The sequence below is a fragment of the Pecten maximus genome, chromosome 4 (genome assembly GCF_902652985.1).
Source record: "Pecten maximus chromosome 4, xPecMax1.1, whole genome shotgun sequence".
Classification (NCBI taxonomy): Eukaryota; Metazoa; Mollusca; class Bivalvia; order Pectinida; family Pectinidae; genus Pecten; species Pecten maximus.
In genome coordinates this window covers 22,992,312-23,016,489 of record NC_047018.1, presented here as the reverse complement: position 1 = coordinate 23,016,489, position 24,178 = coordinate 22,992,312, and the positions used below count along the sequence as shown (strand labels likewise).

Genomic DNA, 24,178 nt, shown 5'->3' with positions numbered 1-24,178 from the left:
TCGTTACATTATCAGTATAACTCGCACGTGTAAGGGTTTAGATACACTAACCTTAGACAGTGGATGATTAATCATATATTAAAGCTGACGGAAATAGATAGGAAGGTCCCAAACACAGCGCATCCAGTAATGCATTGTTAAAAATTCGATACCTACAGGAATCACATACTACCAGATTATATGTAAACTTTGTGTCTACGAAAATGATTGATACCGAAATATGAATTGAAAAGTTTAGTTTATTTAATATTATTCTTATACTATCGCAATAAAATTACGAAAGGATCTGACATAAGTTATATTAGTGTAATTACGAGAGAGAGGGGATGAGACAGACAGACGGACAGACAAACAGACAGACAGAGCGATAACAAAAAGAATCAGATTGAATTGTAGACTGATGCTCATGTATGTAAATGTATTACTCATCGTTGATCGCCTGACCTCTCATTGCCTGAGGTCCGAGGAAGAATAGATAAATGTAAAAGATGTCTCTCTGTTGTATTTATCACGAGCTCTCTGTCTAGTGTGTCGACTATCGTTTAGGACCATTGTCTAATTATCGCTAAAATATGTAGGTGAAATGTTTATCTGACAATAGCAAAATTCAGAAAAAAAATATCAAAGACTGATAGGTAGAGGAAAATGATGTATCATAATTTATGAGTAAAACATTCTACAAATGTATGTTTATAATGATATACGACTTTCCTTTCCTGACGGTTGTGAAGAACGAGGGGTAACATGTGTGTATACGAATGGTTTGATAACAATCGGTGGGAGTTAAGGTATACCGGTATTCACGACATCACACAATACATATATATACATTGCAATCGATTAAATGGCCGACATGAAAGCTCACATGCTCACCAGTACTACAGAAAATAATCCGACATATATATACAAATCGGGTTGTGCAATAGTGATGTGAAGAACCGTAAATTGTATAGTAGAATGCTAATTTATGTTAATGATGTTGTTCCGTGGGACGATTGGATGCTTCACACGTGTCTACCTGTTGTCGTAATACCTGGACAGGATAAAGCTGTTCTCACCTCAGCGGGATGTTATTATACTATATAAAAAGTAAGCAATTGTCCGAACATTAGACAGTTGTTACGTTGGACAGGACACTTGGTCAGTTTGAAGACTTTGACTGGATACATAGAGTAATCATAGATCTAGAGTAGCTCTGGAACAAACAACGCTTAACAACCGGTTACATTACATAAAAACCTCGAGGGGCGACTTCACCGGTGTTAATTACAGGTGGGAGAGACCCTACCTGGACAGAGAACAATATACCTCATCAGACTCCATTCCAATAACAGTCAGTTAACGGTAGCGGGACTAGGATTATACTTGCAGGTCAGGAGGAACATAAACGATTTCTGAAGTCAAAAGAATCCGTACCCAGAGGAAAACAGTCAAATTTAGAGAGGTACGTATACACTTTATACGCTTAACATATTGTTTTACTCATTATTTTAAATAGTAGGATTAAAAAACAGCTAGCAGGGTAGCCTCGTGTCAGAAAATTTTAACAAAGGAATCCAACGTTGATGATGGAGATTGACGTTTACCCTGCATACAATGTCGCGACACAGGTTTATAATACACTATCTCAAATTATTTAAGCATTATGCTCTAACTTACGAAAATTATTCAATCATTATTACATCTCGTCTTACATACTCTACAATTTCTGTAGACTCATTTTTGATTTTACTAGCTTTTGTAGATTTCCACTGTTTTTGACAATTGGATATTGATTTAGGCCATAGTAAAACAATAGTATAATTAAATGAATAACTGTGTCCACGAACTACGGGACCGCTGACGATTCCTTTATAGTGTTATCGCACTGAAATTACACGACAGGACAAAATAGAGTGACGCCATCATTACCAAAATTGGTCATATACACATATACTGGCAACGGGCGGACCAGTTACATGTATTACCAAAACACTGACAACGGGCGGACCAGTTATTACCCAAATTGACCAGTATGTATACCATGTTCTCCGGTTGTCTTGTTCATGAGTAGAATGTATATCTCTCCTTACGGGGCGAAACGTCCATCTGCGTAACAAAAAAGTGAGATAATTTAGTAAAAAAAACGGTTGTAAATAAAGAAGATCCCTGTTTAAATGTTAAAGCCAAGAAACTTTCGGACGTTCATTTGGTTTTGTTAGCATCTAGGTTATTTATGTCTACCATCAATTCTACAAAATCAAATCTGTAAAAGCTAAGCTTTAGATTTTGTCAGTGATCAACTCTAAACGAGACGGCCCTCTCCACCGATACTCTAATCTCCATTGTAACATTTATCTTCGTCGTATGAGTCGGGTGATCAGTATGACATATTCTGCTGTTATCATACCTTACACAGGTGCCAGACTCATATTTTCTGGCTTGATATAAATACAAAACACACACACACACACCAGTAAATAGAAGATTATTCCCTCGTTGAGAATATCGACAGTATGACACTTTTATTGATGTTCTGGTGAGGTATGTAAAGAACTTGCTATACATAGGTAACACAGATAAACTTAATATGTGGCATTAACATATACTGTATCACCATTAAAGTACTATCATTACGTTAACTGGTAGATAAAGTTACCTTCCTGTCATTTTCAACCTTCCATGTCATTTCCACATCCATGCTTACATCATGTATATGAGTAACCTTAAAATTAAATGTGATTGTAATATAGATAGATTCACTTTTTAATCCTATACCAACTAAGATATCCGATTTGGTGTGTAGGTTAGGCTTTTAAACCGTTTGTCAAAGTCATAATTATTAAGAAAATTCATTCCAGCTGACTTTAAACTCTAATTGTTTATCCAAACCTATTTACTTACAAAACCAAGCATTATGCATCATTTGAAAATAACATTGTAAATTTAAATGTATTGAAATTAAACAAAATCAATAAACATTATTATACAATTACTTCAACAAAGTCTGCATTGTGTAACACAGAAAATTCATTAATTTGAACAAAAGCAATTCAGAGGCATATAACGGTGCGACTTCTATTGGGTAAATCTCTCGCACCAGCACTGTGGTACAATGGTCGCCTTATGATAAAACATCTCTACTGTTAAATAAATTCCTCTCCAGGCTTCAGTATTTTTTTATGTAAATGTGTGATTCAGAAACTTTTAAAGTACTTTCATATGTAGTTTAAGTGCGTAGTTATATTTGCATGAGTCAGGATCTATCTTAAAAATGCATGTAAATTTTGATAAAATACCCATGTTTTTCATGACCTGTAGAATCATGTACAAAAAGTAGTTTCCTTAATAATAGTTTTCTATCAGGTATGGTACATGATAAATATATTTGATACCACTTATGATAGTATTTCCTATCCGACATTACCTAAATTAAATATGAAAAAAACTACGTTTCAAACTAAAATGACATCATGACACCGGTTAGTACAAATGTATATACAATGTATATCATTTTTTGGTAACTTGTCAATATTGTGACGTCATGAATAAATATACGATTGTCTGCGTGGAGAGCAATGAAGACTTACCGGGAAATTATTTCCTAGATTTGCTTTTGTTTCCTTAAGAATTTTAATTACATAATCAATAGAATCCTAGACTCGTGTCAATGCTAAATTATATCTGTTAAACGGGTTAACACATTTATAATGTAACTCGTCTCTAATAGATCCTACATAACACGGTGGTCGTGTAGGATCCTCATTATCATTTCCTATATAACACGGTGGTCGTGTAGGATCGTCATTATCATTTCCTATATAACACGGTGGTCGTGTAGGATCCTCATTATAATTCCTATATAACATGATGGTCGTGTAGGATCCTCATTATCATTTCTTATATAACATGGTGGTCGTGTAGGATCCTCATTATCATTTCCTATATAACACGGTTGTCGTGTAGGATCCTCATTATCATTTCCTATATAACACGGTGGTCGTGTAGGATCCTCATTATCATTTCCTACATAACACGGTGGTCGTGTAGGATCCTCATTATCATTTCCTATATAACACGGTGGTCGTGTAGGATCCTCATTATCATATCCTATATAACATGGTGGTTGTGTAGGATCCTCATTATCATTTCCTATATAACACGGTGGTCTTGTAGGATCCTCATTATCATTTCCTATATAACACGGTGGTCGTGTAGGATCCTCATTATCATTTCCTATATAACACGGTGGTCGTGTAGGATCCTCATTATCATTTCCTACATAACACGGTGGTCGTGTAGGATCCTCATTATCATATCCTATATAACATGGTGGTTGTGTAGGATCCTCATTATCATATCCTATATAACATGGTGGTTGTGTAGGATCCTCATTATCATATCCTATATAACACGGTGGTCGTGTAGGATCCTCATTATCATATCCTATATAACATGGTGGTTGTGTAGGATCCTCATTATCATTTCCTATATAACACGGTGGTCGTGTAGGATCCTCATTATCATTTCCTATATAACACGGTGGTCGTGTAGGATCCTCATTATCATTTCCTATATAACACGGTGGTCGTGTAGGATCCTCATTATTAGTTCCTATATAACATGGTGGTCGTGTAGGATCCTCATTATCATTTCCTATATAACACGGTGGTCGTGTAGGATCCTCATTATCATTTCCTATATAACACGGTGGTCGTGTAGGATCCTCATTATCATTTCCTATATAACACGGTGGTCGTGTAGGATCCTCAATATCATTTCCTATATAACACGGTTGTCGTGTAGGATCCTCATTATCATTTTCTATATAACACGGTGGTCATGTAGGACCCTCATTATCATTTCCTATATAACACGGTGGTTGTGTAGGATCCTCATTATCATTTCCTATATAACACGGTGGTCGTGTAGGGTCCTCAATATCATTTCCTATATAACACGGTGGTCGTGTAGGGTCCTCAATATCATTTCCTATATAACATGGTGGTCGTGTAGGATCCTCATTATCATTTCCTATATAACACGGTGGTCGTGTAGGACCCTCATTATCATTTCCTATATAACACGGTGGTTGTGTAGGGTCCTCAATATCATTCCTATATAACACGGTGGTCGTGTAGGATCCTCATTATCATTCCTATATAACACGGTGGTCGTGTAGGATCCTCATTATCTTTCCTATATAACACGGTGGTCGTGTAGGATTCTCATTATCTTTCCTATATAACACGGTGGTCGTGTAGGATTCTCATTATCATTCCTATATAACACGGTGGTTGTGTAGGATCCTCATTATCATTTCCTATATAACACGGTGGTCGTGTAGGGTCCTCAATATCATTTCCTATATAACATGGTGGTCGTGTAGGATCCTCATTATCATTTCCTATATAACATGATGGTCATGTAGGATCCTCATTATCATTTCCTATATAACACGGTGGTCGTGTAGGATCCTCATTATCATTTCCTATATAACACAGTGGTCGTGTAGGATCCTCATTATCATTTCCTATATAACACGGTGGTCGTGTAGGATCCTCATTATCATTTCCTATATAACACGGTGGTCGTGTAGGATCCTCATTATTATTTCCTATATAACACGGTGGTCGTGTAGGATCCTCATTATCATTTCCTATATAACATGATGGTCGTGTAGGATCCTCATTATTATTTCCTATATAACACGGTGGTCGTGTAGGATCCTCATTATCATTTCCTATATAACACGGTGGTCGTGTAGGATCCTCATTATCATTTCCTATATAACACGGTGGTCGTGTAGGACCCTCATTATCATTTCCTATATAACACGGTGATTGTGTAGGATCCTCATTATCATTTCCTATATAACACGGTGGTCGTGTAGGATCCTCATTATAATTCCTATATAACACGGTGGTCGTGTAGGATCCTCATTATCATTTCCTATATAACACGGTGGTCGTGTAGGATCCTCATTATCATTACTATATAACACGGTGGTCGTGTAGGATCCTTATTATCATTTCCTATATAACACGGTGGTCGTGTAGGATCCTCATTATCATTTCCTATATAACACAGTGGTCGTGTAGGATCCTCATTATCATTTCCTATATAACACGGTGGTCGTGTAGGATCCTCATTATCATTTCCTATATAACACAGTGGTCGTGTAGGATCCTCATTATCATTTCCTATATAACACGGTGGTCGTGTAGGATCCTCATTATCATTTCCTATATAACACGATGGTCGTGTAGGGCCCTTATTATCATTTCCTATATAACACGGTGGTCGTGTAGACGGTGGTCGTGTAGGATCCTCATTATAATTCCTATATAACACGGTGGTCGTGTAGGATCCTCATTATCATTTCCTATATAACACGGTGGTCGTGTAGGATCCTCATCATCCTGAACTCCAGCACACTTGATATATTACCGTGTTATAATGTATTTATCTATGTCAACCCTTTTCGATCAACTCGTACGACAATGACGTAGACAAACGTAAAAATGATACATTTCTATCTGATGGATGGCGCTGTAGCATGCTACCTCAATGTGAATAGCTTAGTACCTAGCTTAACAAGATTATATTTATTCGATTCGAACGAATAAATAAAGTAGTGACAGGTTTGTAGAACGTTCTTGTTGGTGAAAGCTGAAATTGTTGGTTGATTTGCTGAAAATTCAAACAATATAATATTTGTTGATAAGTTCATACTCGTCAAATGCACCTCATATTTTGCCTTTCCTTTTTACTATGACAATAAGACCGTACTTCCTCGAGAGAATGACAGGATTTTATCTATCCAACTAATTGTAGTGGTACACAAATCTACACATGTAACTTATTGGAATATTGGACATATTTGTTGCCAACGCATCGATATAGGAGAAATACCACGAAGCTTTAATAACTATTTGGGGAAAAAAGAAAGCGAGAAAAAAGAGTATGGGATATGCATAAGATATTTTATCTATCTATTTATTTATTTATCTATACGTCAGATTGTTGATTTTGCCGTTTCCTAACTCTCTCTAAGTCTCGCCCTAATATTCGATCTCTAAGTAGAGTTTTCTTTCTAAGTTTCGCGGTAATGTTCGTTCTCTATGAAGAGTTTTCTCTCTAAGTCTCGTGGGAATGTTCGATCGCTATATATAGGGAATTTTCTCTTTAAGTCTCGTGGTAATGTTCTATCGCTATATATAGGAAATTTTCTCTCTTAGTCCCGTGGTAATGTTCGATCGCTATATATATGGAATTTTCTCTCTAAGTCTCGTGGTGATGTTCGATCTCTATGTAGAGTTTTCTCTCTAAGTCTCGTGGGAATGTTCGATCTCTATGTAGAATTTTCTTTCTAAGTCACACAGTAATGTTCGATCTCTATGTGGAGGTTTCTCTCCAAGTCTCGTGGTGATGTTCGATCTCTATGTAGAGTTTTCTCTCTAAGTCTCGCGGTAATGTTCGATCTCTGTGTAGAGATTTCTCTCTAAGTCTCGTGGTGATGTTCGATCTCTATGTAGAGTTTTCTCTCTAAGTCTCGCGGTAATGTTCGATCTCTGTGTAGAGATTTCTCTCTAAGTCTCGTGGTGATGTTCGATCTCTATGTAGAGTTTTCTCTCTAAGTCTCGTGGGAATGTTCGATCTCTATTTGAAGGCTTCTCTAAGTCTCGTGGTAATGTTCGATCTCTATGTAGAGTTTCCTCTCTAAGTCTCGCGGTAATTTTCGATCTCTATGTAGAGTTTTCTCTCTAAGTCTCGCGGTAATGTTCGATCTCTATGTAGAGTTTTCTCTCTAAGTCACGCGGTAATGTTCGATTCCTGTGTAGAGATTTCTCTCTAAGTCTCGTAGGAATGTTCGATCTCTATGTGAAGGTTTCTCTCTAAGTCTCGAGGGAATGTTCGATCACTATGTAGAGTTTTCTCTCTAAGTCTCGTGGGAATGTTCGATCTCTATTTGAAGGCTTCTCTAAGTCTCGTGGTAATGTTCGATCTCTATGTAGAGTTTTCTCTCTAAGTCTCGTGGTAATGTTCGATCGCTATATATAGGAAATTTTCTCTCTAAGTCTCGCAATAATGTTCGATCTCTATGTAGAGTTTTCTCTCTAAGTCTCGCGGTAATTTTCGATCTCTATGTAGAGTTTTCTCTCTAAGTCACGCGGTAATGTTCGATCTCTATGTGGAGGTTTCTCTCCAAGTCTCGTGGTGATGTTCGATCTCTATGTAAAGTTTTCTCTCTAAGTCTCGTGGGAATGTTCGATCTCTATGTAGAGTTTTCTCTCTAAGTCACGCGGTAATGTTCGATCTCTATGTGAAGGTTTCTCTCTAAGTCTCGTGGGAATGTTCGATCACTATGTAGAGTTTTCTCTCTAAGTCTCGTGGGAATGTTCGATCTCTATTTGAAGGCTTCTCTAAGTCTCGTGGTAATGTTCGATCTCTATGTAGAGTTTTCTCTCTAAGTCTCGTGGTGATGTTCGATCTCTATGTAGAGTTTTCTCTCTAAGTCACGCAATATTGTTCGATCTCTGTGTAGAGATTTCTCTCTAAGTCTCGTGGTAATATTCGATCTCTGTGTAGAGATTTCTCTCTCTAAGTCTCGCCCTAATGTTCGTTTCTATGAAGATTTTTCTCTCTAAGTCTCATGGGAATGTTCGATCGCTATATATAGGGAATTTTCTCTTTAAGTCTCTAAATAACCATTCTTGTATGGTGTCCAGTAACTATGAGAGAAGGGAGAGGGATAAATATGTTTGGTGAGTAACCTATACATTAGTCAATAGAAAGGTCAAGTACCTGGGTGTCACCCTTAATCAGCAGCTTCTCCCCGTAACAAGCTACTCCACGGGATATTTTATTAACACAATACACCTAAACAGCCAGGCTTTTTTGTGCATTGTTAGCTTTGCAATTCTAGAGCATTATTTTCCAGAAAAAGAAGTGATTTGAAATTTCAAACATGTTCAGTCGTCAGATTACTTCCACACATTTTAGGCTTCCGTTGATGTTTTAATTAAAATATCAGGGTAAATCAATGTGACACTTGTACCCAATGATAATTGTCAGGGAACAGCTTGTACAACTTTTACTGTACTTCATACACGTTCATATTGTTACACTATAGGATTAAAACATCAGGTCATCAACACAAACCGAAAATTGTATCATTTAATATGGTAAGCTTCACTGATATTGATCGCTTTTAATACATGCATTTACTTAGCTCAAATACAAAAAATATGGTAGTAGAGGGTCTGCATACAAAAATGACATCAATCAAATTAATTCGCGGTAATTTTTAATCATATTCGCACTATCTTTAATGCTATCTTATACCGAGAAAGTAAAATGTACCATGAATACTAAACTGTTTGAAGTCTTCGTTGATTAACTAATATTTCTGCACTTACTCATTGCCATGATAAAGAGCACGATGTTGTTTAATTACTGCTAAGTTTAAAAGTGTATTATCCTTGCACTTTTTAATAGATTTCTAGTGGAAAAAACACATAAAAGATCACAAATAACGTCTTCATGCAAAAGCAAAAAATACAGATATAAAAAATGTAGCATCGCTTTGATAGAAAACCTAGGATTAAGCTAACCAAGTTGTGTGGCTCAATCAAGAACCATGAACACGTAAGGTAACAGTGGATTATGATTTTAAGCCTTGCTAGCTTTATCGCAAAATGTTTTCTTCGATCTTGAACAAATTGTTGAAACTGAAAAAACAAAAATCACAATAAAACGTTTTTGATCACACAACGTTACATTAAAAACATCAGGATATGTAAACAATACACACACTTTTGAAGTAAGAAATGTAATTGACGTTTGATAAGCCTGTATCAGTCAGTTTTCGTAGAATGACAGTGACTAACTTGACCATACCTCCGTCACCAGGCTGACCTACTGAGAGTGTGAAAGTTTACATGGACACCAGGCTACCGCCGATCACTGTTCTGGTGGGAAGATTTTTTCTTAAAGATGCGCTTCCCGTGAAATAGCTTTAAGATGAATGAATATATATTAATGTGTGAAATGAGTAATGATTTGTGGTATGGTGAGGGATTTCTCGCAGAAATTGATAAGTGTATCTAAGTTATGAAAAATTCAATAGACATACAAATTGTGTCTACCTCGAACCAATCCATAAATGATTACAATGTATTTAACATAATTTGACGCCAATAATAAGATTATGTACTGTAAAACGTCGATATAATGCCTTCCGCTTCATGTTTAGGCTTTCATTTTTTTCATTTTTTTTTCACAAAATAACATTAAAGACATAAAAATGTTTGCCAGAAAATATCTAATTATAGCGATACTGTGTAAAGATTAGGACATTTCGTAAACACGTTATATTCATCGTGGAAACGAAATGAACAAACGTTGATGAAAAACTCCAAAAATACCATTTAAACGTGTTTTTGAGGGATTGTTTGTTTGATTCTTTGACACAAAATAAATATGTGTGTGAAAGTATTGGAGAAAAAATAATTGTCTTGTTAAGTGTCCTAGACACGAACGCTTGACACGTAAGACTATCGGCATGATTCGTATCCGTGATAATTATTCAACATGGCTGTGTATCATGAATGTCATCAAAGGTAATCATATTGAAATCCACTACTATTGATTAGTGATGGAATGTAGTGTTCTAGGCGACTATATTTCACGGAAATTTTCATTACAATAAAAGAATAATATTGGTCTGGTATGTGTTTTTATGCGTCATTGTTTTTTGTGATATCATTTTAGCATTTTATTGCGAAATTTGACGAGATAAATCACAATTATAGCGATTGTGTGAGCGTGTGATATCTTAATATCGATGGAAGTCTGTTAACTCGGCTAGCTAGAGGCATACTATGACTTGCCATGTGTGCATGTTAATTATTTACAGGACAAAGTCCGTGGTCTGTCAGAGAAATGAGTCTCACGCGCATCTTTGCTTGACACCTAACGGTCATTACAATGCTTGGGTCAAATTACATTCAGAACTATTCGCATTATATTCATTCATTATGGTTATTGTTTTGGAACGTAATTGGTTGTTAGTTGGATTATAAGGTGAACACAATTTTAATCAACACTGGGTTTAAAAGGTTCGTAAAGGGGAGGTTATATGGTATAAGTCCCACAATTTACATCCTCTTCTCGCCATTTATATTAACAGCACAAGCCCCGGACAACGGATCAGTGCTATGGTATCTTGTGTCCTAGCCAGTATGGCTGACCTTGGATATGGGAGACTTGCGAATTACTCGCTTAACTCTTGACAATTATGTTTGCAGAAGTATGAAACAACGAAGAAGTTGGACCTTTTATCAAAAACCAAATTAGTTTTTAATAATGTAAACGGTAGAGTTGGCAGGAATTGGATTAGTGTATTGTTTCCTTCAGACGTGTTTATCTGAATGTTATCATACTTTTCCTGCTAGGTAGGACCGTAAGATCGAGCCTTGGTGAAAGTGACAGGTATAACCGGGGAGTCGTTACACAGGAGTCGTACAGGTAAGTCTGTCATTACCTGTATAAATAACATAGAGTTATCATAAAGGTAATCTCTCAAAAACCAAATTCTGTATGGTTTATTTTTAATTGTGATGTTAAAAATGTATTTGAACAGTAAGATTCACATTAGATATAGATACATTTATATCATGCATATATCATATTTCTTTCAAGAATGTATATTTAGATATATCCGATCTCAAGCAATGATAACTTCCTGCGATTTCATAAAGATTTCTTATGAAACCATATTGTATCCATATAGACAATCTATTGTATTCGGGATTACAGTTGAACATATCGATATACAAATGTATCTCTGTCCAGAATATCGTTATATACAAACGGATTGAAGGATACCTGTACAATGTGTATATTGTTATTTTCAATAGCATATCACTATATACATCAATGTTTATAACAAAGAAACTTATTCATACAAAAATGGACAAGTTTTACCTCCAGCATTCCCTTTATTTATTTACATGTACAACTTAACATTATAAGGTACCAGATATTAGACGCTATCATCATATACATGCTAAGTCAATAACTAGTTTGCATAATAAACAGAAGTTTTGTATACTTAAACGATTAATCGATGTAAAAAAAGAACAACTACACTATGTATCTATGCATAACACTCTATCATGTCATCAAGGTTCTAAATTTATAAATACGCTGTTTGTTTAAAATGTTTACCATCTGAAACCTCAATCCCTGTTGATATTCGGTTGACCTCTCGATCACTGGTTTAATATTTTCTGTTGATTCCTCGATCCCTGATTTGGAACATTCGGTTGTTCCCTCGATCCATTGGTGTTAAATATGTTGACTGATCGACCCCTGGTGCAGTATTTGAAGTTGATTCCTCGATCCCTGTTAATTTCCTGTTGATTCTTTATTAACTGATCGATTCCTGGTGTTTCTTATTGTGTTGACATTGAGTGGCGTCCTAATGTGCGTTTGTATTAATTTATTTTGTTTTTATCATTATAAAGAATACTTTCAAAAATTACTCATGAGATTAAGCGATTTGTCGACAAATCAAAACACAAAGTAGGTAATAGTTTATATAGGAAAATGGAGTAAATCAGTTAAGAAAGTGAACATTTATTTGTCAAATTATCATTACGTATATTAACACCTCCTCAATTGTACTAATATTTAAAAGAGTGGGGTCATGAGTAATGTGTAACAGCTGTATGTTTGACAGTTTTATATCGGCATACACTGTACATGCTATATGACCTTAAATCATATTGTAAGGTGTTTTTCACTTCTATACAAGCTATAGACGTTCAGCAAAACATGGGGGAAACGGGTCACATGTAAAAGTGTGAAAATTTCATAGCATATCTCTACAGTAGAAATTATACAGAACGATATTATAAATAATAATATAGCTACACAGTTAAGCAAACGTAGCGGAGGACTGCTAACAACCAGGTTTCTATTTATAATAAAACACCTGCTGAAACCTTCCACCTATTACCACCGTAATGTGTGGGTGGTGTAGAATGATAATATATAATTACATTGGTGTTAATCGATCAACTCACAGGGGAGCACATATTGCAAGACTCTTAATGAGAACATTCCTCTCGGATTACCTTCCAATAACACACTCAACCGGATGTATCGATATGTCAAAATTTTGGAATACGTTCCTCTGAAGATCAATAGTTCCTTCGTTGCCAACATAACTTAATTGATCCAACCAGTTAATTGAAAACATACATTCTGAATAACTTCCAAAAGTACTGCTATCATAAGAAATCTCTCAACACGTGCCCACACGCGCAATTAGTTACGAAGGACCTTAGAGTGCTTTATTCTAAATATACTATCTAATGTGAGAATGTAATTCTGTGTGATGACGAGGAATGCCCAGGAGACCGGCGGTAGAGGAGCGAAGGAACATGTACACTTAACATTGATTAAACAAGCTTACCTTAACTACGTTCCAAACAATTGTTAATTATAAGTTAATGTGACAGGGGCTATGCCTTCCTGATAGAGGGATATATAGAGTTGAATGTTTTGCATAACAGCAACAGTGTCCTTCATTTCAGTTCAATTAGAGTTAATAATGGACGAAACAGCTAAGAAATTCCTGCTTCCGAAGTCAGTCCGGTAATATGTGTGAGACATCAGTATCCATATGAAATACAACTAGTTGATGCCATCCTCACGAACAGTAAGTAAAATTTACTATTTGTAAGGATATCTAATTAACTGATCATGCATGATTGTTTAAGTAATTTTATCCCCGTAACTGATCGCCTCTCAACGACATAGCGTATACAGTTAAATTTGTATTTTTACCTTTTATGTAAAGCCGCCTACAAACAGTCTTGATATTTAGATTATTTGATGTTTTTTTCTGTATGACCCCTTCCTCTAAATCTCTTTTAAGCAACCCAACAAACAGGCCAAGAAAAGAGATGCACATGGTTTAGCATAAATTGGTGCTCGTTTCCTGCTCTGCTTCACACTAACACTTTTATCTAGACCCAGACCACTAGTCGTGGCAGTTATATTGATATAATACCGGCTGCTGCAGGATCTACCGGGACTCATTTAACGCATGAACAGTCAGGTTTTTACCATAAGGATAAAAAGAAATCCTCTGTAAAAACACGTCAGATTTGCTTACGACCATCTTTGATAATGCACGTAATTACCTTTTCGTCAATAGATTAAAAACCTCACAGACTTTGATACTTTACTCGAGACACAATTATCCAAAAATATATTTTTGAAAATGTAAGAATACTTCTCATCGTGGATTCTTGTGAAGTTAATAATTATACATTAGAAGACGTCCAGAATATAATTGAAAGAAATACTTTGATGAATACAAAACAACGACGTGAAGGCTAGCATACTCGATATGAAAACACAACGACGTGAAGGCTATCATACTGGATGTGAAAACACAACGACGTGAATGCTATCATACTCCATATGAAAACACAACGACGTGAAGGCTATCATACTCTATATGAAAACACAACGACATGAAGACTATCATACTCCATATGAAAAAACATAACGACGTGAAGGTTATCATACTCTATATGAAAAAACACAACGACGTGAAGGCTATCATACTCGATATGAAAAACACAACGACGTGAAGGCTATCATACTCCATATTAAAAACACAACGACGTGAAGGCTATCATACTCCATATTAAAAACACAACGACGTGAAGGCTATCATACTCGATATGAAAAAAACACAACGACGTGAATGCTATCATACTCGATATGAAACACAACGACGTGAATGCTATCATAATCCATATGAAACACAACGACGTGAAGGCTATCATACTCGATATGAAAAACAACGACGTGAAGGCTATCATACTCGATATGAAAAACACAACGACGTGAAGGCTATCATACTCGATATGAAACACAACGACGTGAAGACTATCATAATCCATATGAAATACAACGACGTGAAGGCTATCATACTCTATATGAAAAAAAACACGACGACGTGAAGGCTATCATACTCCATATGAAAAAAACACAACGACATGAAGGCTATCATACTCGATATGAAAAAAACACAACGACGTGAAGGCTATCATGCTCCATATGAAAAAAACACAACGACGTGAAGGCTATCATACTCGATATGAAAAAAACACAACGACATGAAGGCTATCATACTCGATATGAAAAAAAACACAACGACGTGAAGGTCATCATATTCGATATGAAAAACACAACGACGTGAAGGCTATCATACTCTATATGAAAAACACAACGACGTGAAGGCTATCATACTCGATATGAAAAACACAACGACGTGAAGGCTATCATACTCGATATGAAAAACACAATGACGTGAAGGTTATCATACTCGATATGAAAAACACAACGACGTGAAGGCTATCATACTCGATATGAAAAAAACAACGACGTGAAGGCTATCATGCTCGATATGAAAAAAACACAACGACGTGAAGGCTATCATGCTCGATATGAAAAACACAACGACGTGAAGGCTATCATAATCGATATGAAAAATACAATGACGTGAAGGCTATCATACTCCATATGAAAAAACACAACGACGTGAAGGTTATCATACTCGATATGAAAAAAAACAACGACGTGAAGGCTATCATACTCCATATGAAAAAAACACAACGACATGAAGGCTATCATACTCGATATGAAAAAAAACACAACGACGTGAAGGCTATCATACTCGATATGAAAACCACAATGACGTGAAGACTATCATACTCGATATGAAAAAAACAACGACGTGAATGCTATCATACTCCATATGAAAAACACAAAGACGTGAAGGCTATCATACTCCATATGAAAAACACAACGACGTGAAGACTATCATACTCTATATGAAAAACACAATGACGTGAAGGCTATCATACGCGATATGAAAAACACAATGACGTGAAGGCTATCATACTCGATATGAAAAACACAACGACGTGAAGGCTAACATACGTGATATGAAAAACACAATGACGTGAAGGCTATCATACTCGATATGAAAAACACAACGACGTGAAGGCTAACATACTCGATATGAAACACAACGACGTGAAGACTATCATAATTCATATGAAATACAACGACATGAAGGCTATCATACTCCATATGAAAAAACACAACGACGTGAAGGCTATCATACTCTATATGAAAAAAACACAACGACGTGAAGGCTATCATGCTCCATATGAAAAAAACACAACGACGTGAAGGCTACCATACTCGATATGAAAAAAACACAACGACGTGAAGGCTACCATACTCGATATGAAAAAAACACAACGACGTCAAGGCTATCATACTCGATATGAAAAAACACAACGACGTCAAGGCTATCATACTCCATATGAAATACAACGACGTCAAGGCTATCATACTCCATATGAAAAACAACGACGTGAAGGCTATCATGCTCCATATGAAAAAAACACAACGACATGAAGGCTATCATACTCGATATGAAAAATACAATGACGTGAAGGCTATCATACTCCATATGAAAAAAACACAACGACGTGAAGGCTATCATACTCCATATGAAAAAAACACAACGACGTCAAGGCTATCATACTCGATATGAAAAAACACAACGACGTCAAGGCTATCATGCTCCATATGAAAAAAACACAACGACATGAAGGCTATCATACTCGATATGAAAAATACAATGACGTGAAGGCTATCATACTCCATATGAAAAAAACACAACGACGTGAAGGCTACCATACTCCATATGAAAAAAACACAACGACGTCAAGGCTATCATACTCGATATGAAAAAACACAACGACGTGAAGGCTATCATGCTCGATATGAAAAACACAACGACGTGAAGGCTATCATGCTCCATATGAAAAAAAACACAACGACGTGAAGGCTATCATACTCCATATGAAAAAAACACAACGACATGAAGGCTATCATACTCGATATGAAAAAACACAACGACGTGAAGGCTATCATGCTCGATATGAAAAACACAACGACGTGAAGGCTATCATGCTCCATATGAAAAAAAACACAACGACGTGAAGGCTATCATACTCCATATGAAAAAACACAACGACGTGAAGGCTATCATGCTCGATATGAAAAACACAACGACGTGAAGGCTATCATAATCGATATGAAAAATACAATGACGTGAAGGCTATCATACTCCATATGAAAAAACACAACGACGTGAAGGTTATCATACTCGATATGAAAAAAAACAACGACGTGAAGGCTATCATACTCCATATGAAAAAAACACAACGACATGAAGGCTATCATACTCGATATGAAAAAACACAACGACGTGAAGGCTATCATACTCGATATGAAAACCACAATGACGTGCAGGTTATCATACTCGATATGAAAAACACAACGACGTGAAGGCTATCATACTCCATATGAAAAACACAACGACGTGAAGGCTATCATACTCCATATGAAAAACACAACGACGTGAAGACTATCATACTCTATATGAAAAGCACAATGACGTGAAGGCTATCATACTCGATATGAAAAACACAATGACGTGAAGGCTATCATACTCGATATGAAAAACACAACGACGTGAAGGCTAACATACTCGATATGAAACACAACGACGTGAAGACTATCATAATTCATATGAAATACAACGACATGAAGGCTATCATACTCGATATGAAACACAACGACGTGAAGGCTATCATACTCCATATGAAAAAACACAACGACGTGAAGGCTATCATACTCCATATGAAAAAAACACAACGACATGAAGGCTATCATACTCGATATGAAAAAAACACAACGACATGAAGGCTATCATACTCGATATGAAAAAAACACAACGACGTCAAGGCTATCATACTCGATATGAAAAAACACAACGACGTCAAGGCTATCATACTCCATATGAAAAAAACACAACGACATGAAGGCTATCATACTCGATATGAAAAAACCACAATGACGTGAAGGCTATCATACTCGATATGAAAAATACAATGACGTGAAGGCTATCATACTCCATATGAAAAAAACACAACGACGTGAAGGCTATCATACTCGATATGAAAAAAACACAACGACGTGAAGGCTATCATGCTCCATATGAAAAAAAACACAACGACGTGAAGGCTATCATACTCCATATGAAAAAACACAACGACGTGAAGGCTATCATACTCTATATGAAAAACACACAACGACGTGAAGGCTATCATACTCGATATGAAAAAAGCACAACGACTGAAGGCTATCATACTCGATATGAAAAACACAACGACGTGAAGGCTATCATACTCGATATGAAAAACACAACGACGTGAAGGCTATCATTCTCGATATGAAAAACACAATGACGTGAAGGCTATCATACTCGATATGAAAAACACAACGACGTGAAGGCTATCATACTGGATATGAAAACACAACGACGTGAAGGCTATCATACTCGATATGAAAAACACAACGACGTGAAGGTTATCATACTCCATATGAAAAAAACACAACGACGTGAATGCTATCATACTCGATATGAAACACAACGACGTGAATGCTATCATACTCGATATGAAACACAACGACGTGAATGCTATCATACTCGATATGAAAAAAACACAACGACGTGAATGCTATCATACTCGATATGAAACACAACGACGTGAAGGCTATCATACTCCATATGAAAAAAACACAATGACGTGAATGCTATCATACTCCATATTAAAAACACAACGACGTGAAGGCTATCATACTCCATATGAAAAAAACACAACGACGTGAATGCTATCATACTCGATATGAAACACAACGACGTGAATGCTATCATACTCGATATGAAACACAACGACGTGAATGCTATCATACTCGATATGAAACACAACGACATGAAGGCTATCATACTCGATATGAAAAAAACACAACGCCGTGAAGGCTAACATACTCGATATGAAAAACACAACGACGTGAAGGCTATCATACTCGATATGAAACACAACGACGTGAAGACTATCATAATCCATATGAAATACAACGACGTGAAGGCTATCATACTCTATATGAAAAAAACACGACGACGTGAAGGCTATCATACTCCATATGAAAAAAACACAACGACATGAAGGCTATCATACTCGATATGAAAAAAACAACGACGTGAAGGCTATCATGCTCCATATGAAAAAAACACAACGACATGAAGGCATTCATACTCGATATGAAAAAACCACAATGACGTGAAGGCTATCATACTCCATATGAAAAATACAATGACGTGAAGGCTATCATACTCGATATGAAAAACTCAACGACGTGAAAATTATCACCCTGCATATGAAAAAATACAATGACGTGAAAACTATCATTTGCGATAAGAAAAACACCTCGACGTGAAGGCTAGATATCACATTTGATAAGAAAACCACGACATCAAGCAAAAATAGCATGATTTAAAGTAAAATATCCTAGGTTTATTCAGACATACAGAAAATTCAGTATTTGTTGTCTGCCCAAGAATTATGTGACCAGCTCGTTCGTGTCATAATGTCTAAGGTAGGTATATACACTGTGTAGGTGATATGACACCGCTTGAAGGATACTGCGCGAACGACAAACAAATGCTGCCAGATAGGGAATATGCCAATTGATGAATGTAAACATGCATCAAAAACAAAAATAAAACGGGAAGTTAAAGTCAAAATGGACTTTTTCAAATATTAGAATACAGAAAGGAATTTGATTTCATTTATTTGATATGTATTTTTCATTTCAGTTAGTGTTAATAAAGAGAGACTTACCTCCCTTTAACTGCTGTTTTTAAAGGTGACTTATGAAAATAATATTCTAATTACATAGGCTTTGCGTGTTGACCGGTCCTATTGACTTGTTCCAATACCATTTGTGAAATAACTTTCAACAAAGATGGGTGGTTTAATCTAAGTGTACCTTCACATAGATGTGGGCTTTTTACGTTATGAACTGGGCACTGCCCGATTGCCGCCAATGTTTCATAAGCCATATTAGCGCAACAACGCTGTTCATTACCTATTATCTTGCATAAAATCCCACGTTCCTTCGCCAGTAGTATATTTATGTCAATCCACAAGACGTCAGAAACGATTATGATTGTGTAAAAATATCATTCCATAATAAGGTTAAATAACTGATCGTATAATTAGGTTTTTACCTATAGTACTGAATCAGTGTAGTGGAAGATAGGATTTACTCTAAGTGTGCCATACCTGTGGATAATGGTTGTTCTAGCCTAACCTGTTGCTAGTTGTTGACCTAGCTGGCATGTGCTCATAAAACTGGAATCATTGTGGGCATGGTAATCATTGCCAAACTCTGTAAAATTATAGAACACATACTGCTGATGCCGAAAATGTTAATATTATCAATTAAGTATCATATTATTGTTAATGTAAATCAGAGGTCTATACAGGTGTACTTGTAAAGCCAGATATTGAGATGATATGGTAATAACTGGGCGTAATTGGGTTATCTCGATTGATAATAAACAACTGAGATATACAGGTTGAGGTTGGCATGTTGCATAATCTGCATGCGACCAGTTCTTGCTCAACAGCTAGCATGCATTGTAGTTGTTTGTCATAATCATACTTTTGGTAGCAAATAGTATGGACCCTCTATACAAATCTTATATTTTATTCCTATTTTGCATCGTTGTATCGATTTCGAGTTGGTATTACGGTTTCGTTATAATGTCGGTATTCTCTGTTGGTTTTGAGTTAGAATTACGGTTTCGTTATGATGTCGGTATTCTCTGTTGGTTTTGAGTTAGAATTACGGTTTCGTTATGATGTCGGTATTCTCTGTTGGTTTTGAGTTAGAATTACGGTTTCGTTATTATGTCGGTATTCTCTGTTGTTTTTGAGTTAGAATTACGGTTTCGTTATAATGTCGGTATTCTGTGTTGGTTTTGAGCTAGAATTATGGTTTCGTTATTATGTCGGTATTCTCTGTTGTTTTTCAGTTAGAATTACGGTTTCGTTATTATGTCGGTATTCTCTGTTGTTTTTTAGTTAGAATTACGGTTTCGTTATTATGTCGATATTCTCTGTTGTTTTTTAGTTAGAATTATGGTTTCGTTATTATGTCGGTATTCACTGTTGTGTTTCAGTTAGAATAACGGTTTCGTTATTATGTCGGTATTCTCTGTTGTTTTTTAGTTAGAATAACGGTTTCGTTATTATGTCGGTATTCTGTTGTTTTTGAGTTAGAATTACGGTTTCGTTATTATGTCGGTATTCTCTGTTGTTTTTGAGTTAGAATTACGATTTCGTTATTATGTCGGTATTCTCTGTTGTTTTTCAGTTAGAATTACGGTTTCGTTATTATGTCGGTATTCTCCGTTGTTTTAGAGTTAGAATTACGGTTTCGTTATTATGTCGATATTCTCTGTTGTTTTTTAGTTAGAATAACGGTTTCGTTATTATGTCGGTATTCTCCGTTGTTTTAGAGTTAGAATTACGGTTTCGTTATTATGTCGATATTCTCTGTTGTTTTTGAGTTAGAATTATGGTTTCGTTATTATGTCGGTATTCTCTGTTGTTTTTCAGTTAGAATAACGGTTTCGTTATTATGTCGGTATGCTCTGTTGTTTTTCAGTTAGAATTACGATTTAGATATTATGTCAGTATATATGTTCTGTTGTTTTTGGGCTAGAACTACGGTTTCGTTATTATGTCGTTATTTCGCTATTATGCCGGTATTTTATGTGGAGCAGGCTCTTCATCTACATAAAAACCGTCATGTGTTTCGATCCGGAATTTCCAATTATATTTTTTGATAGTTGTAATTAAAAAGACAATAACAATTGCAGAATTTCTGGCTCATGTATGATCACGATACACTTTCACAATGTCACCTTGATTAAATGTCTATACTTTTTTTATTAGTTTTAATTAATATAGCATTAAGGCATTTGTTTGTTTTGTTTTATTCATTAACTTTCATTTTTAAGGCTATACAAAATGTTCCTCCTCCAAAAAAGGGGGAGGGGGAGCCTGACCACATTGAGAAACACATTAAAACTCGTCCGAAGCCCTTCGATATATGTATTTCATATATTTCCAACTGGTGATCACACACATTTTGCGTTTTTTTAAATTTTGATCTTTTCTAATCGCCTTTCAAACATGCATGATTTTTTTCGTATCATTTTTTCAGACATACAGACACAATGGGCTGTTCTAAACATGGCGTCACCAGAAAATAGCTGCGTTCCACTCCGCCATTCAAGTCTCCCCGGTATTGTCCGTCTACCAAAGCGGTACAAAGTAGAAGAGTCCCGATCACTCGACAGTCGAAAAGGCAGCATTGATCATCGAGGGGCGGACAGGATAGCTGAAAGACTCTCAGATCTCAACCAGGCTTTACTGTGGATTAAACAAGAATTGGTAAGCTTTTTTTTCGACTGTCCCTGAAAGGCTCCCTTTTCTAATTATTAAGAAAACCAATTATTTCACTAAGGATAAGCTTCATTGTAGTTTTTAAACGAAATATAAACTAAAATGAGGATTATTAGCATGGAGTTGCTTCCCTTGTGAAGATAATTCTCCTTAAACAATATAGTATTGCTGCTAAGAGTTTACATATGTTAAGGAATACTTATACTAAACGTCTGTCATCGATGCTGCAACTACAATACTGTCGTATGTATCAAATGATGCATCTTGAAACAATTTTCCTTTCTAAAATTTTCAACTGTATATTTGTCTTCGTGATTGAAAAATAAGACATTGGCGAGGAAACCTATTCGGCAACAAGTGTGTATAATCTTATTGATTGGTGTTTTATTTGTTGATCTTTGCGCATTTATGTTTTACGCTATTTGCAGATTTTACTTCGTCAGCATGACATTCTCCTAAAACGTCAGTTCTGTGACATACACGACACCATTGTGTCTTTGAACAAAGCCAAACGAAGGGCTGGCTTCCGGGAGAAACAAACACTAACTAGCTCCAATACGAGTCTCCAATCCAACACAAGTTTTCAATCCAACACGAGTATTGACATTACGCTGGATCTGGAAAACTATGGCGTCAGAAGTGCAAACAGCGTTACTTTGTTAAATGAAGAGGAATCAGAAGACGAAGATGAAATAGAGGAGTTCCGGCCTCGAACTTGTTCAATGAAAACAACGCGAGACCTGACTGCTCTCGCAAGGAGACGCGGCAGTAAGGAACTAATATGACGGATATGTCATAACCTACCTTATGAATAAGTCGTTGTGATCAAAACGTCAAGATGGCGGACACTTTCGAACGTCGACGGTTGATGAATACTGCGCCTTTGCATGAATAACATATATTCTTATTGATATATTATGAAGTAGGAGTCTGTGAGAATTATGTAAGCGTGACCACTATTCCGGGATGACGTATACGGTATCAAAGGTTCCATTACGTTCCTAAGTACAGGAGATAACACCAACCTGATCTGATTGGTTTCAGAGAGTTTCAGATGGATGTAGAGGGTGACCACTAATATCACTATTCATTAGCACAAAAGAATAAATGGGATTGCATTTTATTGTTATTGATGATGTTTACTCGAACGCTTGTAGCAGTCATATACAAATGCGGACATATGGCAGCTTAATGACGTATTAACTTTTCATATAACATGTGACGCAACTCAAAGAGTGCACAGTTTTTTCTGAGGAATAAACTTGTTTTGTTTGTTGTTGTTCTTGTTGTATTTTTGTTGTTGTTTTTTGGGTTTTTTTTTTTTTTTTTTGGAAAAAGTGTCATTAGGGGTCAGTTTTCACTGTCATGTTGTTTGTTAATTCTTCATGATGCTTTATGCATTAATTCTCTTGAAAATTTGCATAAATTAAAATTGTTTAGCGGATAATTATTTCCAATCATTTTCTCTTGTTGGGGTCAAACATCTACTGTACTTTGAGTCATAATGTCGAATAACATACTCGGATCTTACCTGGTATGGTCTCAATGTGAACACATATGGTCAGAAATGTGACAGTTCTTTCCAAGCTAACCAAGCTATCTTTTCAAATCCTCTTTACCTGTAAAAGTACATTTAAGGCCTATTTTTATTATTCCCATCTTTGTAGCCTGATTTTCATTTTTTTTTTTTTTTTTTTTTTTTGTGA

At 36.0% G+C, this 24,178-nt stretch overlaps 1 protein-coding gene across 5 annotated transcripts; it reads left to right on the top strand.

Annotated features, from left to right (window-relative positions):
- Positions 1–1,099: 1,099 nt before the first annotated feature.
- LOC117325545 lies at positions 1,100–23,751 on the top strand. Of its 5 annotated transcripts, none has more exons than XM_033881847.1 (5): positions 1,105–1,444; positions 11,439–11,511; positions 13,587–13,711; positions 22,231–22,460; positions 22,901–23,751. In XM_033881847.1, exons 4-5 carry the CDS (start codon positions 22,260–22,262, stop codon positions 23,255–23,257), a joined length of 558 nt encoding a protein of 185 aa, XP_033737738.1. In that variant the 5' UTR covers positions 1,105–1,444; positions 11,439–11,511; positions 13,587–13,711; positions 22,231–22,259; the 3' UTR covers positions 23,258–23,751. The 5 variants fall into 5 exon arrangements, with proteins under 5 accessions (XP_033737742.1, XP_033737738.1, XP_033737740.1 ...); XM_033881849.1 differs by having other exon boundaries at positions 13,572–13,711; XM_033881848.1 differs by lacking the exon at positions 1,105–1,444 and adding an exon at positions 11,051–11,102.
- The last annotated feature ends 427 nt before the right edge of the window (positions 23,752–24,178 follow it).

Bases quoted from the DNA above. Each gene is read 5' to 3' on its own strand.
- LOC117325545 (XM_033881851.1), top strand. From the start codon at position 22,260: ATGGCGTCACCAGAAAATAGCTGCGTTCCACTCCGCCATTCAAGTCTC. The intron at 22,461-22,900 runs GTAAGCTTTTTT...CGCTATTTGCAG, and splicing joins TGTGGATTAAACAAGAATTG to ATTTTACTTCGTCAGCATGA.